At 43.6% G+C, this 22,139-nt stretch overlaps 1 protein-coding gene across 14 annotated transcripts in view; it reads right to left on the bottom strand.

Annotated features, from left to right (window-relative positions):
- DLG5 (discs large MAGUK scaffold protein 5) overlaps nucleotides 1–22,139 on the bottom strand; it is a 139,979-nt gene that overhangs the window by 77,277 nt on the left and 40,563 nt on the right. For all 14 annotated transcript variants that reach the window (XM_081913422.1, XM_081913424.1, XM_081913432.1 and 11 more), the window contains exons 2-9: nucleotides 19,937–20,005; nucleotides 17,132–17,300; nucleotides 16,512–16,655; nucleotides 15,475–15,658; nucleotides 3,768–4,027; nucleotides 2,629–2,941; nucleotides 1,961–2,191; nucleotides 160–344 (exon numbers count right to left, since the gene is read on the bottom strand). In XM_081913422.1, coding sequence (XP_081769548.1) covers nucleotides 160–344; nucleotides 1,961–2,191; nucleotides 2,629–2,941; nucleotides 3,768–4,027; nucleotides 15,475–15,658; nucleotides 16,512–16,655; nucleotides 17,132–17,300; nucleotides 19,937–20,005 — 1,555 coding nt within the window. The remainder of the gene's footprint in view (nucleotides 1–159; nucleotides 345–1,960; nucleotides 2,192–2,628; nucleotides 2,942–3,767; nucleotides 4,028–15,474; nucleotides 15,659–16,511; nucleotides 16,656–17,131; nucleotides 17,301–19,936; nucleotides 20,006–22,139) is intronic.

Genomic DNA, 22,139 nt, shown 5'->3' with positions numbered 1-22,139 from the left:
TGCCTGTTATTTTCTTCCCCTAGGTTCAGGACTGCCATCCTGAGAACAGTTTCAACTGAATGCAACAGGGCTGCAGCCCCTAGCAAATAACTGGGCATCTCAACTGTACACTGCAAATAAACTCCTGGGGAGAACTGTCCAACTGTTGTTTGTTTTTACCGTATGCTCTCTCGTTCTGCCACAATCTTGTCGCGTTCCTGAAAGGCCCAATCTCTTCTGCATTTTGCGACTTCTGCTTCCTGGACAGCTTCTTTTAACTCCTGTGACATTGCCTCGTATTGCTTCCGCAGCATTTCAATTTCTTTGTTTGCTCGTTCTATATCCAGTGTAGCAGAATCTTGTATCTGGGGAAGTCGAATCATGCAATTCATTTAAACACCATTTGTGGGATGTAGTTGGCTTTAAAAAACCCCAACCTTTTTACAGGGGTTTAAAAAATACACAAGAGTTCTGGATTTGGAGTATGAGCCAATTTCCCAGAATGTGTCCTATTATCGTGCCATGGGCTCACTCTACCTACCTCCTACTTTAACTAACATAATTTCTAGCATTAATTTCGGGATAGGCACATGCGCAATATGTCAGCTTTCAATACTTCATGCACATTTTTTTCTTACAGGTTACTGAACGCCACCAGTGTGTGCATGTGTATTGTTCACTTACTTAGTCACTCGGGTTTCTGACATCCATTACTACCAACTGCTGTTACTGAACTGTTTGTTTGGATTTGATATCCCGCTTTTCACTCCTTTTTTTTAAGGAGTCTCAAAGCGGCTAACATTCTCCTTTCCCTTCCTCCCCCACAACACTCTGTGAGGTGAGTGGGACTGAGAGACTTCAGAGAAGTGTGACTGGCCCAAGGTCACCCAGCAGTTGCATGTGGAGGAGCGGAGACTCGAACCCGGTTCCCCAGATTACGAGACTACCACTCTTAACCACTACACCACACTGGCTCTCTCTTGTTAGATGCCTGGTACATTACGCTTTTGTTTTACTTGTGCATCATTTCTCTTTTATTTTGAATGTTTTGATTTTTAATTGCCTTCATTTTTTGTACACCACCTTAATTTTCTTGGAATCTAAATGATTAAAAAAAAGTATGCCCACTGATTCTATCAGTGTAAAGTAGAAAATGGTGAGATTTCTGGGACACGTCAATATTCTTTTTTGTACACTAATTTAATCACAATGTGCATGCACTGGTACGTTTTTGCAACCTAACAGATAGAGACAAACTGAAAACTACGCAAATTATGCATTCCTAGCAGGCTGAATAGCAAAATAAATAAATAACAGACAAATGAGAGATTAATGTACTCTGGAAGCAAGGATGGGTAATTCAGAATGCCCAGATCAAGTGAGAAATTTGGAAAGAGAGAATCTCTTAAATATCTCAACTTGATGCCAGATGTAAACCTTTGAGTGGCCAAGGAGTGGGAGCTGATGAACAAATTTTTGTTTTTAGTCATGTGCATAATAATGTAATACAGGCACATGACAAACACAATTTCACAAAGGTACACGCATAAGAGAGCTAGGGGACTGATTCATCACCTAATGATATTACGGGTTAAACTCTACAATGATTTGAACAGCAACTACAATGATTTGAACAGCAACTCACACTGAACCCAGCCCAATGCCTACTGAGTCACAGAACATCCTTTTCCAAATTCTATCCTTGCCATTTGCAAGATTGTCACTCAAATAAAAAGCATATACTGATAGGGACTGCAGGTGGAGAAAAAGGGGGAGGGAGAGAAAACCCACCAGTCCTGCAATTTTTAAAATGATTATTGCATCTTTCAACCCAGGCTTTCCCCCTTATTTTCTGTTCCCTTTAGCCTCTGTAGAAACCAAATGAGAAACTCTATTGATGGGCTTCCTTGTGGTAGCTGATTGCACAAAGAGTCCTCAATGAGTGCAAGAGGAAGAACAAACGTGCAAACTTTGCCTCTACCTGGCGAGCTTGATAGTACTCTCTCAGTAGATGATCTCTCTGGATGATGGCTTCTGTTCTTTCCTTCCTAGCCACATCTCTCTCTTCCTTCACTGTCTCAATATCCTTGCAGGCTTGATCCAGCTCCTTCTGGGCTTCAGCCTTATCTTTCACTTCATGGCAGTACTTTTCCAAGAGCTCATTCCTTTCACAGATTGCTCGATCTCGTTCCACTAGAGCAGAGTTCAGCTCCTGAAATAAAATAAAAATCCATCGTTGGAGGTACATTAAGTGTACAAGAAAGTCTTTCTCTTAATTAAAACACACTGAATTTTTGAAAGCCTGTGCCATGCATAAGAAGAAGGAATAATACAGCACAAAGCATGCATTAGATGCAACTAGCAAATATCTTTAGAGCTGCAACACATATTTGCTTGCTTCAAAAGTTGAAACACTGTGCAGCCCCAAAGTAATAATAGAGAAATCAGAGAAGTTAATTCTGACCAAGGGATGTTTGGCACGAAGGGCAATAATACTTAAGACTTTTGTTTTACCAGTGTAGTTCTAAATATCTGGAGGACACCAGGATAAGGAAGGCTGGTCTAGAAACTTGCAGAGAGTTACACATGCAACACCACTAGGTTTGAACAACTCTTTCTGGCCAGAGCAAGTGCCATACAATACCACACCTGTCTTAAGGCTTCCATTTCTTCACTAGCCACTCTTTTCTCCGAAGATGTGTTTTTCAATTTGGATTCGGCAAGTTCCAGCTCCGTTTGCAGCTTATCCACTTCTTTGATGACTTGATCCCTCTCGCTCATGATGAGACGGTACTCGTTGAAAACGGAGTCCCTCTCTTCCTTGTACTTCTCTGCATCCTTCACGGCTTTCAGCTGCATTGTCTTAAACCTTGTCACTTCTGCCTGCAACCGCTCCATCTCTCTCTGTAGCTCCTTGTTTTGGGCAGTGGCCTTGCTCAGTTCCTGCTGCACAGTCTCAAACCTAAAGAGAGGTGGGAGGAGAGTCACAGCAAGTCCTTTCACCACTTGTAAGCGAAACGGGGCCCTATGAAAGCTTCCGTCCTCTTACACACCACACTAAACTGTGTAAAGGACTAAATGAGAAGTGAGAGTCAGCCATGTTTCTTTTGTCACATGACTGCCCTGATCACATGTTCGATGTGGAGGCGGCAAGGGGGAGAGAAGCAGTGGTTCTCATCTCATTATAAAATATATGTTGGTGAAAGGAGATGAGCTCTCCCCTGGATTACTTCTCTGAACTCCATCACTTCAGACACTTTTCTCTCAGCTCACTTCACTTCACAAATCATGGTGCAGGGGAGAGAAATAGTTCACCTACGTATGATGTTTTTACTTCAACATGGGACACATATGATTATACTGAATGCTCGTCAAGCAGAATTCCACTTCTGCAGCAGGACTTCAGTTTTCTCACTACCTCCACATTTAACCCCCAAATGTGCTCACCAACCCTCAGGAGAGGATTTTGAGGGTGCACCAGGTTGGGGTAGAGAGGGCAGGAGAGAAAGTGGAAGTGTCACTGTGTGCACAGAAGTCTTTTGCATCGTGGGACACAGTCCTGACAAACACACACACACACACACACAGTAATATGTGACTGGAGCAAACACATGAACAAAATATAGCTACTCAGTCAGGTCTACTTTGATCCCAAGTGACCAAAACATGAACAAAGAAACAGAAAAACCAAGACACGACAAGAGTCAGACAAGTTCAGAGAAGTAACTTGAGTGCTGAGTTTGTTCTAATAAAAAATAAAATGGCTTTGTGGCAAAAGCATCTTCTACCTTCTCAGAGAGGTAGAGTACTGCTGCTGGAAGTGTATTGCTGTGTCCCGCTGTTTCATCAGCATGTCAATCTGCTTCTGGAGTCGCCTGTTCTCCTCTTCCGTCTGCTCTAATCGGCTCAGATCAGTATTGTGACTCGCTATCTTCTCATTGTACCGCTTCCTAAGTGTGTCGTAATCCTTCTTCACGCCCTCCAGCTTGTCCATCGCTGTATCGTAGAGTTTATTTAGTATCTCTGACGACCCATTCTGCTTCATCACCTGGAATAACGGAAGATATTCTGAATAAGAATTCCTGGAAGATAAACTTCAGTCATGCTGTAAACAGGAGGGGGGAAACCAGGGGAGATTTTATTTTCTGCTCTCTAGGGCCCTCAAAAGAGCTGACGATGTAACGCCTTAAAAAAATCACAACATGGTTAGGGCCAAAGAACTGTGAGCAGAAGAAGAATAGCTGCAAGTGCTGCGTTCCAAAGAGATTGTACAGAATTCTCAGGGCCCTGAAAAGCTGGTTTCGTGGCACAACACATGATTCTGCTCATATAAGAGGTTGAATTAAGTTCTTGGAGAAACGGAATAACATTTTTAGATTTACTGTATTTTTCTGTGTATAAGACGACCCCTATTTTTAAGCCCAAAATTAAGAAATAAATAATTGCAACATTCCGTGTATAAAATGACCCCCAATCTTAAAATTTTGGGGGGGAAATATAGTCTTATACACAGAAAAATACAGTAATTTTGGTTTTCTCCTATAAAACACTCCAGCACAGAATAGGAGAGGAATTCCAGGAATGAAAAAGGCCCATAACATCCAGGAAGGAACACAAAGAGCAGTAACAGTACCCAGACTTTGTGCAGCATATTCCCTCTCCTTCAGATGAACCTTGCTGCATGGAGGAAATTATTTCACTTTGAAAAGAAATCTCTCCGTATGTATACAAAGTGGCTGCTCTTAGGATATTTAGCCTTCCATGATCACTGGGATTTATACTTAATTTGTTAGTATATGATCATTGATTATATATACCTTTTGGACACCAGAAGGCCCAGAACACCTCTCATGTATGTAAAGCACCAACTTGAGTACAATCAAGGAGATGACAGTTGCTAGTTCAAGTAGTGATGACACCAGGGTCCACGGACTAATAACCGATGCCCCAGAGGTAGTGGAGGAAATACACCAGGAAACGTTCAGGGCCCCAAGTGATAGCCAACCCATAGACATGCACCTAGATAGACTTCATGCCATGGTTGGGAACCTGGTGTAATATTCCTCTCTGAAGCTGCTATCATGGAATGTGGCAGGGTGGTTTTCAAAGTTGTGTCTCCCTGACTTTACAAAGTTAATAAGAGCACACAATATAGTTTGTTTACAAGAAACCTGGTCACTATGATCACATTGAACTTGCAGGTTTTAATGCCTTTTCAGTTCTGGCAACCAAAAGCCATAAGAAAGGTAGGCCTTCGGGTGGATTGTTAACCCTGGTGGCTCCCCATATAAAAAGTGAACATATCCTGTCGACAAATGCTAGTTGTAAATTACTAGTAACAAAGATAGAGCTAGAGAGCCAGGAAATGTTATTGATCAATGTGTATATCCCTCCCATTCCCACAGCCAAGACGAACTTATTGCTCAGGTGCTTGAGAATCTGGACTTCATCTGCCCTGACCTACCTATTATCTTGACTTTAATGCCCGCCTAGGCCAAGGGTGGGAAGTGTACACAAAAGCATGCGAGATCTCGAATACTTCTGTTCTCCCAGACTGTAGATCCCGGGACCCAGTAATTAATCTGGCTGGTCTGCGACTCATTAAGCTGACCACCACCAGGGCCCTGACATGGCTCAATGGGCTAACTGACTGGGAAGCTCTGGGAATTTTACCTACATCTCCCTACAGGGAAATAGTGTGGTGGACTATATTCTGATTCCCACTAAAATGACATCCTATGTGGTTGAGTTCCACATAGGTGATCCTATGCTCAGTTAATTAATCCATCCCCCCAGGAACCGAGACCCCAGCACACAAGGATATGAGTCAACGAGCATACACTATCTCTTTTCCAAAGCTTGGTGAATTCTGACCGTGTGATCCATTTGCTCTTGGTAGAGAAAGGTGAACTTTCCCCTGTTGTTGGAGTCACTCAGTTCGAGGAATTTATCGACATTTTAATAACCAATCTGTCCTATTTACACTCGCGTTGGCCACCCAAGGAGAGGGGGATTGATCATTATAAACTGAGGAGTAAAGCAGGGCTGTGTACTCGCTCCCTCTCTTTTTAATCTTTTTCTTAATGACCTCGCTTCTTCACTAAAACAGGTGGATGCTCATAGCCCAAAACTCAACGTATCAAGCGTACCCATCCTCCTATACGCAGATGACATTATTTTGCTTTCACGGACAAGAATTGGCCTAAAACAATTGTTAAATTCCTGTACTGACTATCTGTCCAGAATGAAATTGTGAATGAATTTTGATAAAAGCAAAATAATGGTTTGGGGGAATTCACGCAAGAGCTATAGCTGGGTATTTGGTGGAAAACCCATCCAGCAGGTATTTGAATTTAACTATCTGGGAATTACATTCCATCACAGGCTTCTATGGCCCTTGCACCATGCAATGGCGGTGAATGCCAGTAAGATGTCTATGCAGGCCATAATGTGATTTTTCATAACAAGAGGTAATTCCCATATGCCCTCTGCCCTCAAGGTCTTGAACGCCAAAATAATAGCTCAATTGCTCTATGGAATTCCAGTCTGGCTGCCAGGGTTTACCCAGCTGGTAAACGAGTGCAGGAAGCTTTCCTTTTTTAATTTTTGCTGTTCCACGTTGTGTACCCTAGGCAGCCTTGTGTCTAGAGGGAGGTCAACACAAGGTAGAGACCGTTGCCTGGGCAAGATTTCTTCTATGTTGGTTATATATTAGACAAAGATCCCCTCCTCAGCGAAGTCTTGTCAGACCCCTTTCTTTCCCCAGGGCTACAAGTTTAACATAAAGGTATAGCAACTTGGACTGTCAATGGAACTTTTGCAATCGATGCCTCCACCATCTGCCAAGGCTATAATAAAAATTAGGTTGTGGGACATTGAACGCCAGGAACTAACAGCAGCAGCAGAGAAAACATGTTCCCCTCTTTACTTTAAACTTTCTTGGGGACATGAAACTAATCTTGAATTTCTGCTTATCCCTCAAGAAAGAAGGGCATTTTCACTGGCCAGGTTTAATTCAAACACATCAAACCTCCTTTGGGGTAGGTTCTCGGGAATGGTGGAAGGAGAAATAATTTGCCCATGTGAAGACCACCTGCTGGAAGCTCTTACTCACATGGTTCTTAAATGTAAACTATATGATGATCTACAACAGCAGTTCCTAGATCAACTCTGCATGCCCAAATGGAAACCTGAGTTGGAGGTCATACATTTTCTATTACTGGGGAATGATTAGGAGCTCACCAAATTAGTGGCTAAATATATTTATTTGGTTTTTTGTCGCAGAAACACATTGCAGACGTCTGATCTCCCTGGAGACCTAGAGATGTAACGTTAGACTTTTTCGCCTCTTTTCATTTGACAAATGTTCTGTGACATTGGGGAGGTGGTAATTCTGTATTGATTTACTGTGGATGTTTGTATGTGATGCCAATAAAAGGTTTGATGATGATGATATGTAATGCAAACGTTAGGATGTAAAACTACACGTGGCATTAAAGCTGCCAGCAAGACGAAGGGTCTGCTCTGCTTGACACAGTTACTGACGTATTCCTTCAAAATAATACGGATGTCTTGCACATACTCTCCCCTTCCCTTCTATTGCTTTCTGACACTTTTAATACAATGTCTCTTCACGGGGCCAATATATCACCCGGCCCAAAGGTGTCTCCTGAACATGGAGCTTCTCCCACTGTGTCCTTCTAAGTCTGAATGGCAAAATCATCCCCTGGCCCCAAGCTCCTCGTTTCTTTGATCTACTGTCCACTATTATGAGACAAAATGCAACTACAGTTCCGTTTAAGTCTACCACAAGGTGGCACACCAGTTACAATGTCCATTGCAGCCCTATTATAGATATACAACGCTCAAAATTAAGCTAAAACCATTAAAATATATTCTCAACAAAGGGAGCATGGATTGTTTCCAGAACATTTGTTTTTATGAACCTGTCAATGTTAATACACATTTATCGGGGTCAATTGGTAGGCATGCATCTATTTCCAGAGACTGCTCATAAAATACTCAAACAGAAAAAGAACCCTTTGTTGGTTTGAAAAGGACAGCGTTCAAAACATTTGGTGAAGAACACAATAGGGAAAAGAAGCCTCAGGTTAGATGGTGGGGGTGGGTTGGTGGGAGTCCTGTTCCCCAGAAGCAAACATGATTGCTACCATTTCCTCTGCATAATATCCAGGCCTGGCCCACCCATAAGGCGGGTGAAGCAGTTGCCTCTGACAGCAGAAGCCCCCAAGGTGGAACCCCCATGGGCCTACTTCCACCGGAAGAAGAACCGGCATCAGCACTGGTGTCTGTTTCCAGTGAGATCTTGCCAAAATCTTGTGAGATCTCATGTATAGTGCAAGGCCTTCTGAGATTTCAGCAAAATCTCGCTGGAAATTGTCTTGGGTGCTGGTGATGGAGGCTGCAGGGTGGGTGGCAGCAAGGTGGGTGGCACCTCACATTTTGCCTCAAACGGCACACACTGGCCCTGCCAGCATCAGCGCAAGTCCAAACCAGACCCCAGGTCCTGAGTTTTTTAATGACCAATCAAGAACCAACAATCTGCTCCTCCTTGCCTGCCAGCACCTCTGTGTGAGTGGAGGACATTATAAATTTTGGCATTCACTGGCATAAGATGTGGTGATGGCCACTAGCTTAGATGCAGTTGAAGGCAAATGAATTAAGTTAACCTCATGGAGCACAGGTCTATCAATGGCGATTAGCCATTATGGCTACACAGAACCTCCATGTTTCAATGTCACTACTTATCCAGCACAATCAAGGAGGGATGGATTTAGATGATTGCCTTCTGTTGGGTGACACACTTCATAAAGGGATGGTATCCACATATATGCAAACACTTTCCTCCTGCAGCGCAGTAAATACGGTGTTTCCAGCAGGAGGTTTAAGGTCTGAAACCATGAGCTACCCAAACTCTAAAAAGAGGACAAAATCAAGAGCGCCACATTCAGGCCTTACTAAACATGGACCTAAGGTAGTCCTAATGAGAAGGGTTCACTTCCTCCACAGTAAACTGAGCTCGGTCACTTCCAGATGACCTCTTTAGTGAGCATTCATCCTCATTTGCCTGTACAATTTGCAAGAAGATGAGGACGGCATTGTGTCTAGCCACCCCACACTTCCCAGTGCATTTTCCAATCACTTCTCTTACCTTGAAAAGTCTGATTGGGGGGGGCAAGAACAACTTTGGCTGTATGCGGCAGTGACTGAATCCCACCACAAAATAGGAACAGTCTGGAACTGTCCCTTATCAAGAACTGACTGCTTGTCTGGAAGAAGACAGATGCACCATGTGCCCAGTCTTAAATATAACTCCCGCCCAAGTAGGTCTACTTTTATAGGGGAGCGCCAACCCACCTCATTCATCCAAAGCTTAATGATAAAATAAGTCTTTCTATAAATCAAAGATGAGTCAATAGGGCCCTAATTGCTCCCCTATGCATGGCAGGGAACAAGAGCACTCCTTATCTACCTCCCATACCCACCTGGCACACCTGCCCTGCTTCCAATTCCCCAAGCTGTCTACAATGGGGCGTAATATTTAATGACAGTCCACACATGTCAAAATTGCAATGTGTACAGTATTTCATGAAGTCAGTTTCCCCAGGCAAAAATCAACAATCAATCACAAAATCAGACTACGCGCACAGAGGCTGTATTGAAAGGTTATACCCACAAATGGATTGGGGGAGGGGAGCAAACAGATTCTGCCACATGCATCTGAGAGGAATTGGGGAATTACCAACAGAGAAGAAAAGGGTGCAGAGTGAGTAAGAAAACGGACAAAATCATCTCCCCTTTTGCTCTTGAAAAGTTGGCAACTCATGGCTTCCAGCTCAGCCGCCACTGCAATCAGCTGTGTTCGCACTAGCGGACGCCAGCCGTGCAGGCAATCAAGGATAATCTGGGAGTAATTATTCTTGCAACCCCCCCCCCCCAAGGATCATCCAATAACTGCCTCTTGCTCTGATGGAATGTGGGGGCAGGGACACAGGGGATAGCGCTGCACGTATTGGAAACTCCCCAATGCTGCCGCCATGAGCAGAGGTATCTGTTTTTTATGAGAAGTATTTGAATTTGGATTTAAGAAGCAGGCGTGTTCCTGGAAAGAGAGACAGATAACCTGTGAAATGAATCAGCCACTGAGTGCTATGTTATGAACTGGAGAGGACTTTCATCGTCACAACTGCTGGAGTGCTAGTAGGAGAAGGAAAGCCTTTGTTCTTTCTTTATATTACTTTACTGTTGTGCTATGAATTGGCAAGCCTTCACTGAAAAAGAATTAACTATTAATTAACCATAAAGGGACTGAAATTACTAATGGATTACAGCTATGTATGGAATGCAGGGGGACATAACAAGAAGTTATGGATCTATTTACAGAATGGTGAAAGAATGGATTGTGCAGAATTTTATGAGGATTCACACATTGTCAATTACAGAGAGCTCAACTCTATATATTACAGTTTGGATGAGATGCCAGCTCATTACAGTGGTACCTCAGGTTATGTACTTAATTCGTTCTGGAGGTCCGTTCTTAAACTGAAACTATTCTTAACCTGAAGCACCACTTTAGCTAATGGGGCCTCCTGCTGCCGCCGCGCCACCGGAGCACGATTTCTGTTCTCATCATGAAGCAAAGTTCTTAACCTGAAGCACTATTTCTGGGTTAGCGGAGTCTGTAACCTGAAGCGTATGTAACCTGAAGCATATGTAACCCGAGGGACCACTGTAAAAGCAAAAAGATAATACAGTGGTACCTCTGGATACGAACGGGATCCTGAAGCAAACGTAACCTGTGTCTGTGCATGCGTGGGTTGCGATTTGCATCTTCCGTGCATGACGTCATTTTGACCATTCCATTACTTCCGGGTCGCCGCGGAGCGCAACCCGAAAGCACTCAACCTGAAGCATATTTAACCTGAGGTATGGCTGTAATTGGAAGTGATCCAGTTGTGGCCAGACCTGGACTACTTTCGATTTCAAAGCAAGATGGAGAGCTATTGCATACCTGAAATAGAGCTCTCGAGGGAGAGGCAATGTGAAGGTGATGTTTTGATTTCAACATGGACAAAGGAAGAAAGCAAATATTCTGCACAGCTACAGGAAATAAATTCCTTCTGCAAGCTAAAGAATATGGATTTATAAAAATATGATGGAAAGTCATTCATCAGCGGCTGTAAGAACAAAGGGTTGGATAGGAATGGTGGAACTTGGACTAAGTAAGAGAGCTGGCGCAGGATTAAGGGAATAACATCAACTCCCGAGAGAAGTCAGGCAAAATGTTTAATTCAGATTAATTGGCTAGTATTGAGATTTGGCATGATTTGGAAATGTATTAATGTGGTTACCATTGGATTGTTATTAATGAAAAATTAATAAAAAATATTTATTTATAGAAAAAGAAAAGTTGGCAACTCACATATTTCAGGGCAGACCCGAAACAAAGGGGTCTTACTCCAGTTTGAGCCCAAAACTAACTAAATAACTGCATGTTTTCATACCAACATATATGTGTGGAAAGCCAGTGTAGATTTCTGCTTCCTACAGAGGTGAAATTTAGGGTGAGGGGACTCCACCTCTCTACATTTCAGACTGCATATTATTCTTCAGGATCACCGATATCCCTCACCAACTTCATGGGACTACGTACTAGCTGTTGTTGTAACTCAGGATTGGAATCATGCACAAGGAATGTATGAAAAGGCAGAAATATAAGCAGTTGCTGTTTGATCTGTGATAACATAGCTACAGTAAGTATATATAGAAAAAACAAAACACACCAAATGCTTATAAAATGCATTTAGTACAAACACACACACACACACTTTGCAGCCCTTCTTAGGTTACTTTGTGCTTGTGTACAGTGTCAATATTTGTGCACGAATAACATGCAATTCAGCCTTATACAGGCACAGCAAATTCCCTTAAAAACCGAAGCTTCTGGAAAGGGGGATAGAGGCAAAGACTAGAGCAATGGAACAATGGCTTCCACTGGGGGGTGGGGGGGCAGAAAAGTTTGTGCCCCTTTGAAATAATTCTGCTGAAACTCCTTAATAAACAAATAGAAAACGAAGGCTAAGCCATCTCTGAAAACGTTTGCGTTTTCAAATGCTTGCTCTTTAACGGAAATAAATAAAAGTCGAGGCATGAGCATAATGGTGATAGAAGAGGAGAGAAAATTTAACAAGGAGGGAATTCTCCCATTCAAATCCTTGATAGGAAGAAGAGTAAATAATCCGAGCTGGGCCAAAGGGTGCCACCATGGCAACAGCAAGCAGGAAGAGACTTACAAGTTAGTCAGCTGCTGCACGAGAGAATCAGTGGCCATCTCTGTCAGTGGAAGTAATCTGATCCCAACTCTCTGTCCTTTTAAGCCATCAGGCTCCTTGTGCCTTTTGAACAAGCTGAAAAGACACCAAGCTCAACGCACCTACAAAGATTGGCACATGTTGCTGTTTGCCTCCCACCCCCACGTCAATAAGAATGAGACTAATCCTGATGGGCAGTGACAAAAGCATGGATGCACACTCGCAGCTCCTGTTCCAGACCAACGCAATTCACTTCAGCATACTGAGAAGAGAAGCCGCAGATTCTTTCTTTTGCTATCGACTGTGATGAAAGCAAACAGGGTGCAAACCCCTCCCCAAAGGAAACTAAATGATGGGGGCCCCAGGTTAAGATTGGTACAGTCAAACTTCGGCTCCCAAACGCCTCCGTTATCATACATTTTGGCTCCTGAATGCCAGAAACCCAGAAGTAACTGCTCCACTGTTTGAACGATTTTCGGAAGCTGAAGGGCTTCTGGAGAGGTTGTTTTTTCTTCCCTCCATTGACTTTGTCAACTGCCCTTTGCTCCTCGGTTGTCAAACGTTTTGGAAGTCAAACGGTCTTCCGGAATGGATTATGTTCGACAACCAAGGTTTGACTATCATCTCTCTTGCCAAAGCACCAGAACTGATGCACCAGATTTTGGCCGTTTAGTTCACAGTGTTTCTTATTAGTATTTTTATTTAAAAGCTCTCAACAAAGATTTTTCACAACGCTTTCCATAGGAAGCATTCACTAACAAAAGCCTGGCCTGGAGTAAAAACCAGCACCCTGCATAGAGAGTAGGATCAGCAGCAGCCTATGCACATGCACAAAGATAGAAGCATTATTATTATTATTATTATTTCCACTCCTACCACTTAGTGAACACAGTTTCCCCTGGTTTACAGAAGGCCCTGTGGTGGGTGAAACATAAAAGGTAGGTGACTGGAGTGGAAGTGGTTCTCCACCAAAGTCCAAGCTGAGCAATTATGGCATAAATTCCAAAAAGGAAGAAGAAAGGAGATGGGATCCATGATGGCGGAGGCAGTGAAGTATCTCATCTGCTTTGTAGCAGCTGTCCAAGTGCGTTTCCTGTTCCAGGTGGTGAACGACCTAGCAAATCTTGGATCTCCATGCTCAACCTTCTTATCCAAAAAACTGAGGAGTTTTAACTAAGAAGTTTTTTCAGTGCGCACCCACCATTATTGTCATATCATATCTGTTGCAAATTAACCCAATGCACCAACACCTCCCTGCAATTATACTTGGGGTCTCTTTCAAAAATGAACATTGGATCCAGTGCCATTTCCACTTGAAGCGCTTTCCCGCAGGGCCCTAATGCGCCCCGTGTTCCTGGCCCGGGTGGAAGAGGCTACGTGCACTTCGCCTGAGTTGTTTCCCATCTCTGGCCAGGCTGTTCAGTTCCCCCCACTTTGCGTGCTTCAGCAATGGAAGCAAATTAGAGAGACCCCTCAACATCCTTGTCCCCCTTTCTCTACAAGGGTCAGGCTGCAAAGCCAGAGCTCAGTCCTGTGCAAAAGGTGGTTTCCTTTGGATTCAGAACAGGGGTGCCAACTTGAAATATTGGGGTGGGTGTCATGGAAGCTACACCCTGCAAAATCGATCCCAAGTTCCAGCACACACACATACACAGCATTTGAACGGCAATGCCCATAAACGTGGGGGGCAGGCTCCCTCAAATATTTTATGGGTTGTGGCGAAGGGACCTCGGCTCCTAGGAGTTGACTCCTATAATAATAATAATAATTTATTATTTATACCCCGCCCATCTGGCTGGGTTTCCCCAGCCACTCTGGGCAGCTTCCAACAGAACACTAACATACAATAACCTATTAAACGTTAAAAGCTTCCCTAAACAGGAGGATACAGGAGGATAATTTGGGGTTCTGGACCTAAGTATTAACCCCATCACGTGCTTTCAGGAGGTTCAGCTTGGGCAGTTTCACACACTACTAACATGTTCACATTCACATTTCAGATGCCTAGCAAAAACAGTGAATGAATGGGACAGAAGAGCTTGTGGGACTTGCACAGGTCAATGAGCTCTTTATGCCTTCATCTCCTACCTCTGGGAACCAATGACACCAATCCTTCCCCTTTATACTGCCTAAAAAGCAGTGGCGTACCCAGGGGTTGGCCCCAGTAAAAGGCAGACCCATGGGAGCACAAAAATTGCACCTGTCTATTCTGGCTCATAGGGACGCGGGTGGCGCTGTGGGTAAAACCTCAGTGCCTAGGACTTGCCGATCGTATGGTTGGCAGTTCGAATCCCCGCAGCGGGGTGAGCTCCCGTCGTTCAGTCCCAGCTCCTGCCCACCTAGCAGTTCGAAAGCTCTCTTAAGTGCAAGTAGATAAATAGGTACCGCTTTATAGCGGGAAGGTAAACGGCATTTCCATGTGCTGCTCGGGTGCTGGCTCGCCAGCTGCAGCCTCGTCACGCTGGCCACGTGACTTGGAAGTGTCTTCGGACGGCGCCGGCTCACAACCTCTAGAGCGAGATGAGCACGCAACCCTAGAGTTGGACATGACTGGCCCATATGGGCAGGGGTACCTTTACCTTTATTCTGGCTCAGATCCTCTAGCAAGGATGCAAGGGACCGATACATCTCCTTGCCAAGAGCACAAGGGAGCCTAGGTATGTGCAGTTCCTAGGAAGCCTGGGAATTGGTTCATTCCCCCCCCAAAAAAAATAGTCCGGCCCCCACCAGTGTCTGAGGGACAGTGAACCGGGCCCCTGTTTAAAAAGCTTGAGGACCCCTGCTCTAGATATTGTTGGGTTACTGCTCCTCCCATCATCCTTCCCATCTCTGAAATTAAGAGCAGCTGAAGTGCAAATTGAGCAGCCCACTGTACTAGAAATTAATGAGATAGAAAATGGCAGCATTTCTAATTTACACAACTAGGTCTGTGTTATAATCGAAAGTAAACTGCTCCTTGTAGTAATGGGGAGGGAGGTATGGAAATTAAGGAAATCTATGGAAATTAAAGAAAAGAATAAGCACTGTGTGTTAAAGAAATGGAATGGAAGAGACACTCTCCTGCAGTGCCCAAACAAACACTTGAGAAATAAGTGGGGGTGGAAAGAGAATAGAAAATAAATGTGAAGCTGAACTCAGCAGGCAAAAACAGGGCAGAGGCTACCTGCTGCTGCTGACTGCGCAGGTCTGTTATCTCCTTCAGATCCTCATCATGAAGTCTCTTCATTTCCTCACATGACTGCTGGAGGTGATTGTGCTCTCGTACCAACTGGCTGTTCTTCCGCTTCAAAGTGTCCATGTCCTCCTTCAGCTGTGACTGGTCACTCAGCAGACGACTGTGCAGTGTACTGTTCAGATATTAGAAATGTACACAGGAAGTGCTTGTAAAAATGCTCCAATGACAATTAAAAAGCAAATTCAGAAAACACGGAACAGCAACATTGCTTTATCAAGTAAACATCCCCATAAAAGAACCACCACAAATACAGCAAATCCTCTGGACTCAGAGGGGTTTATTAATTCTATACAGCTGTGTCTCTCCAGATGTTGTTGGGCTCCCCATCAGCCCAGCCAGCATGCCAAACATCAGCTGTATTCCAAGACTCTCTGGAGGATCATAGTTTAGTCACCGCCATTATAGACTATCAAACGCAGAAATTACTATGTGTAGTGTCATCTCCTCCAATTTGATAAAGAAGTTAAAAAATTAAGAAATATCCACCATTAGAAACCACCAGATTCTGCACTGTTGCCTGGTGTTGTGCATTTTGTTGATACCTAATTGCCCTTAAGAGAATCCTCCTTAGCAGTGTCATTTACTGCACTGGACTCCAACTTGGAACTAGTGAAAGCAGGGTTCTGAAAGGGGGAAGCAGGGAACAAGTATGATCAATGTATGATGAGAAGGTCATCCACACCAAGCTAAGCTTATAGCCCCCACCATAATTTTCAGAAACTGGCTCTCCATCTTCAAAGATATTTTTTAAAACTAATCCTAAATCTGCAGCCAAAAGCTTTGAACATTATCTCTTTATTGATGTTAAAATGATGGCATTTTAAAAGTTGACTGAAGCTGGAGATAAGAAAACTACGATGAAGGACCTTTGAACATTAAAATCTAAGGCAGCTTAACTGACACATAGTAATGGTAGGAGGAAACCAAAATACATCTCTGTGCATATGCTGTGTGTCTTTACTTACTGATAGAAATCAGCCTCCTTAGCAGATTCTTCACATCTTTTTAGCGTTTTGGTGTGTTGGTTCTGTAGAGACTGCAGATCGGACATTGCCTTCATGCACTGAATCTTCAGCCTTTCATAATCATGGTTTGGCTTGGGGGTAGGCCTACCACAAAGATAGATTTCGGTTGAGCATGACCTTAACACAACATTCACATGAATACACATCAAACATTTTAAGTATTAAGGTGAAAGAAAACACACACCCCTCCCCCAAAGGTTAGTTTATATGAAACAAAAATGATGTATTAAGCATACTCTGTACCCACATGGAACAGAGTTGGCCACTGGTGGTTTAAATAATTTGCGAAGAACATCACTAGTTATCAAAGACTGGTAGTCATCTAGGATCATCTAGTTCAACCCCCTGCAATGCAGGAATCTTTTGCCAAACACAGGGCTGTAACCCACAACCCTGAGATTAAGCGTCTCATGCTCTCTGACTGAGCCATACGAGGCATCCTTAGCTGCCCCCCACCCAACTCAAACAGCTGTGCCTTGGAAAAGAGCCAAAGACCCATGCCCAAGTGCACATGCTTTAGACCTGGGAATATGCCCTCATGTGACCGTTCAGTCTTTTACCTGCAGTCATCAAAGGTTGACCCAGGAGACGACAGTGCAAGACGCTTCCTCAACTCATCCCTCTCACGGGTAACTTGGCGGAGCTGAAACAAAATGGTCTCCAGTTTCTCATTCATCTGCCTCACATCAATGACTGCAGGGGGTGGTGATGATGGTTTACCCGTTGTACCTGTTGCCAAACACAAACAAGCACGGAATTAGGGGGTTAGACAAGAGCACTTTCAAAAAAACAAAAACAAACAAGCAATCTGTTTGCCAGAAAAGGTGGATAAGTGAACAGGCTATTCCAAAGGAAAAGACTGATTAATTTGCCAAGGCCATGCATGGCTGCAATAAAGACAGACTTGTGATCAAGTGCACACATTTAGGGTGCTATCCACAATGCTTCCGCCAACAATTGTTTTGTTGATTTGTTATCCCCTAAAATCAGTTATCTAAACACAATGTATTGAGAACTGAAGTCAAGTTTCTAGGCCATGTAGCTTTGGAGACGAGCTTGAATACCACTGAGTGCCACCTGAATGACTCCCAAAGATAATCAAAATAACAAAGTGGTAAAATTTCTTATGATGAAAAAAAATATCTTAGGGCCTACTCTCTGGGCACAGTATCCTGTCTTCAGCTACCTATTCCTCTTACATCGATTTTCTACTTAATCCTAGGCTATCTGGAGATTATTAAAAAAGCAAATGCTGACAACTGGAGCATTGTGGAGCAAGCTGAAGCGCCAATGGTGACAAAAGCAAAAAACCAACAAACCAGAGCCAAAGGGATTCAAATTCTGCCTTTTCCATGGGAGGAAATTCTGAAACAAGTCCCACAGCCCTTCTCTTCATTAAAATGTCCCCCAGAAACAGCTTCTCTCTGCTCAATTTAAGAGGGAGCCTGAGTTTTTCATTACCACAAAAGGTTTCCTAGCATTGTCAAGTGTGACTTGGCATATGCTTCAAGTAGCCCTCTAGCTTCAGGGGATGGGGAAGATTTGCAACACTCATCTCTTTCCTTACAGAGGACATTTCTAGCTGAATGCTAAAAGGCTTTTTATTTCATCTGACAGCTCACTTCAGTGTGAAGGAAGTGACCTGGGCTTAAGCTCTGTCTTCTTTTTTCCACCTGACTGACTGCTTCATGCCGCAGCATTTCCATCCTTCGCTCCAGCCAATCCAGTTCCTTCCAACACGCTTGGGCCTGGAGACCAAAGCTCCGTTTTTTAAATTATTCCCCCACCTTTCGGTAACACGCCTCTTTTCAGACAAACTGGATTTGTCATAACATTTTTATTACAACTGCCGCCAAGTGCAGCTTGTTTTGTCAGCTTAAATAAGTGCTTCACAACTCAATTTTTGCTTCCACACTCAGCCCTGAGAACCAATCAGTATGTGGGTCACTTTTTCAGGCTTGCTTCCAGGTAGCCAGTTTCCACTTTAGTTACCAAAGTAGGCTCACTCATCTAACAGGGATGTGTCTCATCAACATAGTGTTGCATCCAATGTACTATACACACAAAGTCCATGAACTTTGGGGATGAAAAAAGTAGATACAGATATGGTGGCTGGGGACAAAGAGTGCATTGTCCCCCAACTTGGCAACCTCCAAGAAAAAACTGTTGGCAGTTGCAGTGCCTGCTGTAGGTATAGAGACTGATGTGGAAGAGACATGTTTTGTTGCAGCTGGGGCAGATGAAGATATCTGATTGTGCTGATTCAGGTGTACCACTGTGTTGTTGTTGTTTCTTCTCCTCCCATCCATTGGTCATTTCTCCTTGTCACTTCTATGGATGCACAATTTGATGGCCTGTCTCCAGGAACTTCGGTCATCTGCAAGGGATTCCCCCATGATGTGGTTAATGTCACTAGCCTTTGTGTCACATTTGCAGACATCTGTGTAACACAGAGATGGTCTGCCAATTGGCCTGGTGACTGAAGCCAGCTCCCCATAGAGCACATCCTTGGGAATCCTGCCATCTTCCATTCTGTGGACATGGCAAAGCCAGCATAGACATCGCTAAAACAGGAGTGTGAACATGCTGGAAATATGGACTTGGGAAACATCTTTGTTTGACATTCTATCCTGCCATGCGCTACCGAAAGTCCTCCTGATGCAGATGTGGAAGGCATTGAGGCATCTCTCCTGATGGCTGCAAGTTGCCCACGACTCACTTCTATAATGAAGTGCCGAACATACAGGCTTCGTAGACCTTCATCTTTGTAACACATTCTCCTATACCCTTCTGTGGAGGTGGGCCCTTGCCATAGCTACCTTGACAATACACTTGTCCAGCTCAGCATTGATGGAGAGATTGCTGGTTATGGTGCATGCATGCATTGCTGTGAACCCAGAAGCAGCAAGAAAAGGGGGGCGGGTAGGCTTATACACACTCCTCTATTGTGTGCAATGACACGAAATGCAACCCCCGAACAAATCAGGGGTTGCCTGTACTACACAGATGGTACTGCACTCCTTTGCACATGTCAAAAATGCTTTCTTCTATATCACCTAATTTTGGGGGGAGGATTGCAATAAACATGGTACATATCGTTTATGTTGGGAATGTCAGTTGGTGCAAGATTTTTGGTATTTAATTTTGATAAGAGTATTACTGAAGAAACTACTGTTTGTTGTCCAAATGTAACGTTGCTGAATATTTTGATGATGTCAATGTAAATATATTGTCAAAAGAACTGGCTTTATATATGAATCTTGGCAACATGGAAAGTAATTACAACTCATTGGGTGGGAAACAGCCCCATTTTTTACACTGGACGCTTGGTACCACAACACCACAGGCACAAGCACGGTTCTTACCAGTACTGCTGAGAGAACTGCTGCTTTCAGAGTCTGATGGCATTATGGACAGTACGCTGTAAGTCGATCCTGTGGGGGGTGGGGAAGATAAAAAATTACAGATTTTTTAAAAAGTGTTGCTTAATTTACATGGGATATGCAGTTAACAAGCACAAGCAACCTTAAAATTTTTCCTACCATCTCCCAATCCCCCTTTCTCTAAAACAGCTACTCACCTCGTCACCTATGGCAAATAGCAGATGCAATGGGGTGAGGATAAAGGGCTTTTTGTCTCCTTCATTCCATGACTACCAGTTTAGGAAGGCCAGTCAAACCGAAGACTAAGTCGGCTGCCACCACTCCCCTTTATACTCCTAATCTTAGACAGGAGAGAGCTCTGAAGCAGAGATAGCATCCAGCCTTAGACACAAATACAGCCACACACCTACTTAGCATAAACTAAGGAACTAGGAACATTGGAAGCTGGAATAATCCTGCAAGTTTCCATACAAATGCATCCAGGACCCCAACAGTCAAATTCTACCACATTTATTCAAAATAGAAAAGAAAGAGGAAGAATAAAATAAACAAGTGTCTATTACATCCTATCCTATTATAGCTACTTACAATCTTTTGGCTTTATGTATAGCATAAATGGTCAGTTGAGGGATTTTGTGTGACAACAGCACACTTTTTAAAGAATTCTGATCCAGGTGGGCCTTAACTAACAGCTGGCAGTGTCAAGACAATCACAAGCCAGTCAGGTGATTGTCCTGGGGGCTGAAACTGGGGCGCATTGAATTTTTCAGCTTTCAAATTTCAAAAATGAGGGGCACTAAGAAGTTGCAACGTGACTGGGGAATTACAAATATGTTTTGGTACAATTCATATAATTTAGTTTTGTTCGCTAAGTAAAATGTGTGTAAAATTGCACAGAAATCATGAAAAATGATTGTCAAGCAGTTGCAGTTATAGTATATATCATTATTAATTTTTATTTAGCATTACCTGACATTTTCAGAAGGTAAAATTGCAATTCTTTGGTTTTCAGAAAGCATCAAACATAGACTTACCCAGCTAAATGTTATCCAATCACAAAAATCCCACACACCCAAAACTATATTTTAAGACCCCTCACTGAAGAAATTCACAAAAATTAAGCTCCATGCCCTAAAATGACATGACCTACAAACAACCAAGGGCCAGTGAGTGAGAGATGGGCTACTTGGCTGGAGATAGGCTGGAGATAGGCAATCAAGGTGCAGAACAACAGTCTTTTTTCAGCTCTTGGAAGTAACTTCTTACAGAAATTGGAGGACTGGGGAGATCGAACAGGCTCAAAGGGGGAGGTTAGGGAGAGCAGAAATGTGCTACAACCCTCTCCTCCCAGCAACCAGGCAGGGGAATTTAGCTGGAGCAGGACTCTGGTTCACCCATGCTCCCTCACCAAACACAAAATGTCTGCAACTGGTCCCCAAATACATTCATCCATCTGTACATATTCCCACACATATGAGTGACACCATTTTTACCAAAAGGAAATGAAACCCACAAGTGCCATTCTCCTTTTCAATCTATACACGGGCGTACCTGTTCTTAAAGCGAAAAAAGGGAAGGCATGTACAGCTTTCCTCAAGCATCCCTAAAAGCTTGAGAGTATCCTAAAAAGGTGTAAACTTTCCCCACCCCTTTCTCTAAGATACAGCATTGCACTGCAGTGGCAATCCCAACTACCCCACAAACTCAAATTTTCAATACCCCATTGTGGCTGTGTCTATTCACCCACTCCCACTCCTCCAGGCTGCTGGATAGTTAAAAGCTTGATGGTTTTTTGGTGTGTGTGTTTTTTAAACACCCTTTCCCTCAGGACTGCAGGTCTCTTCAGATGGAAAGATCCTCCATATAGCCAAGGTCCCTGGCCTGATGCCTGACTTGAACCACAGACTGAAAAAGGAATGCCAACCATTAAAACTGTGTATCCTTTCTCATCAGTGCAGCCAGATGACAGCCACCAGGCATATCGGGGCCTGGCAGACCTCCACAGAAGCAGCTGGTGCCACAAAAACAAGAAATACCCATATGGGAGATCAACTGGCGACAGGGAAAACGGAGGAAAGAGATTAGCACACGAATCCAAAAGTAATTAAACGAAAGGGCTTCTCTCCTTCCTTCTGTCTCGTTAACCTCAAATGGTCGTACCGCAAACGAAAAAAGTCAACAGCAC

This window comes from Podarcis melisellensis (genome assembly GCF_964234715.1).
Source record: "Podarcis melisellensis genome assembly, chromosome: 5".
Taxonomy (NCBI): Eukaryota; Metazoa; Chordata; class Lepidosauria; order Squamata; family Lacertidae; genus Podarcis; species Podarcis melisellensis.
This window is presented reverse-complemented; position numbering and strand designations above follow the sequence as displayed.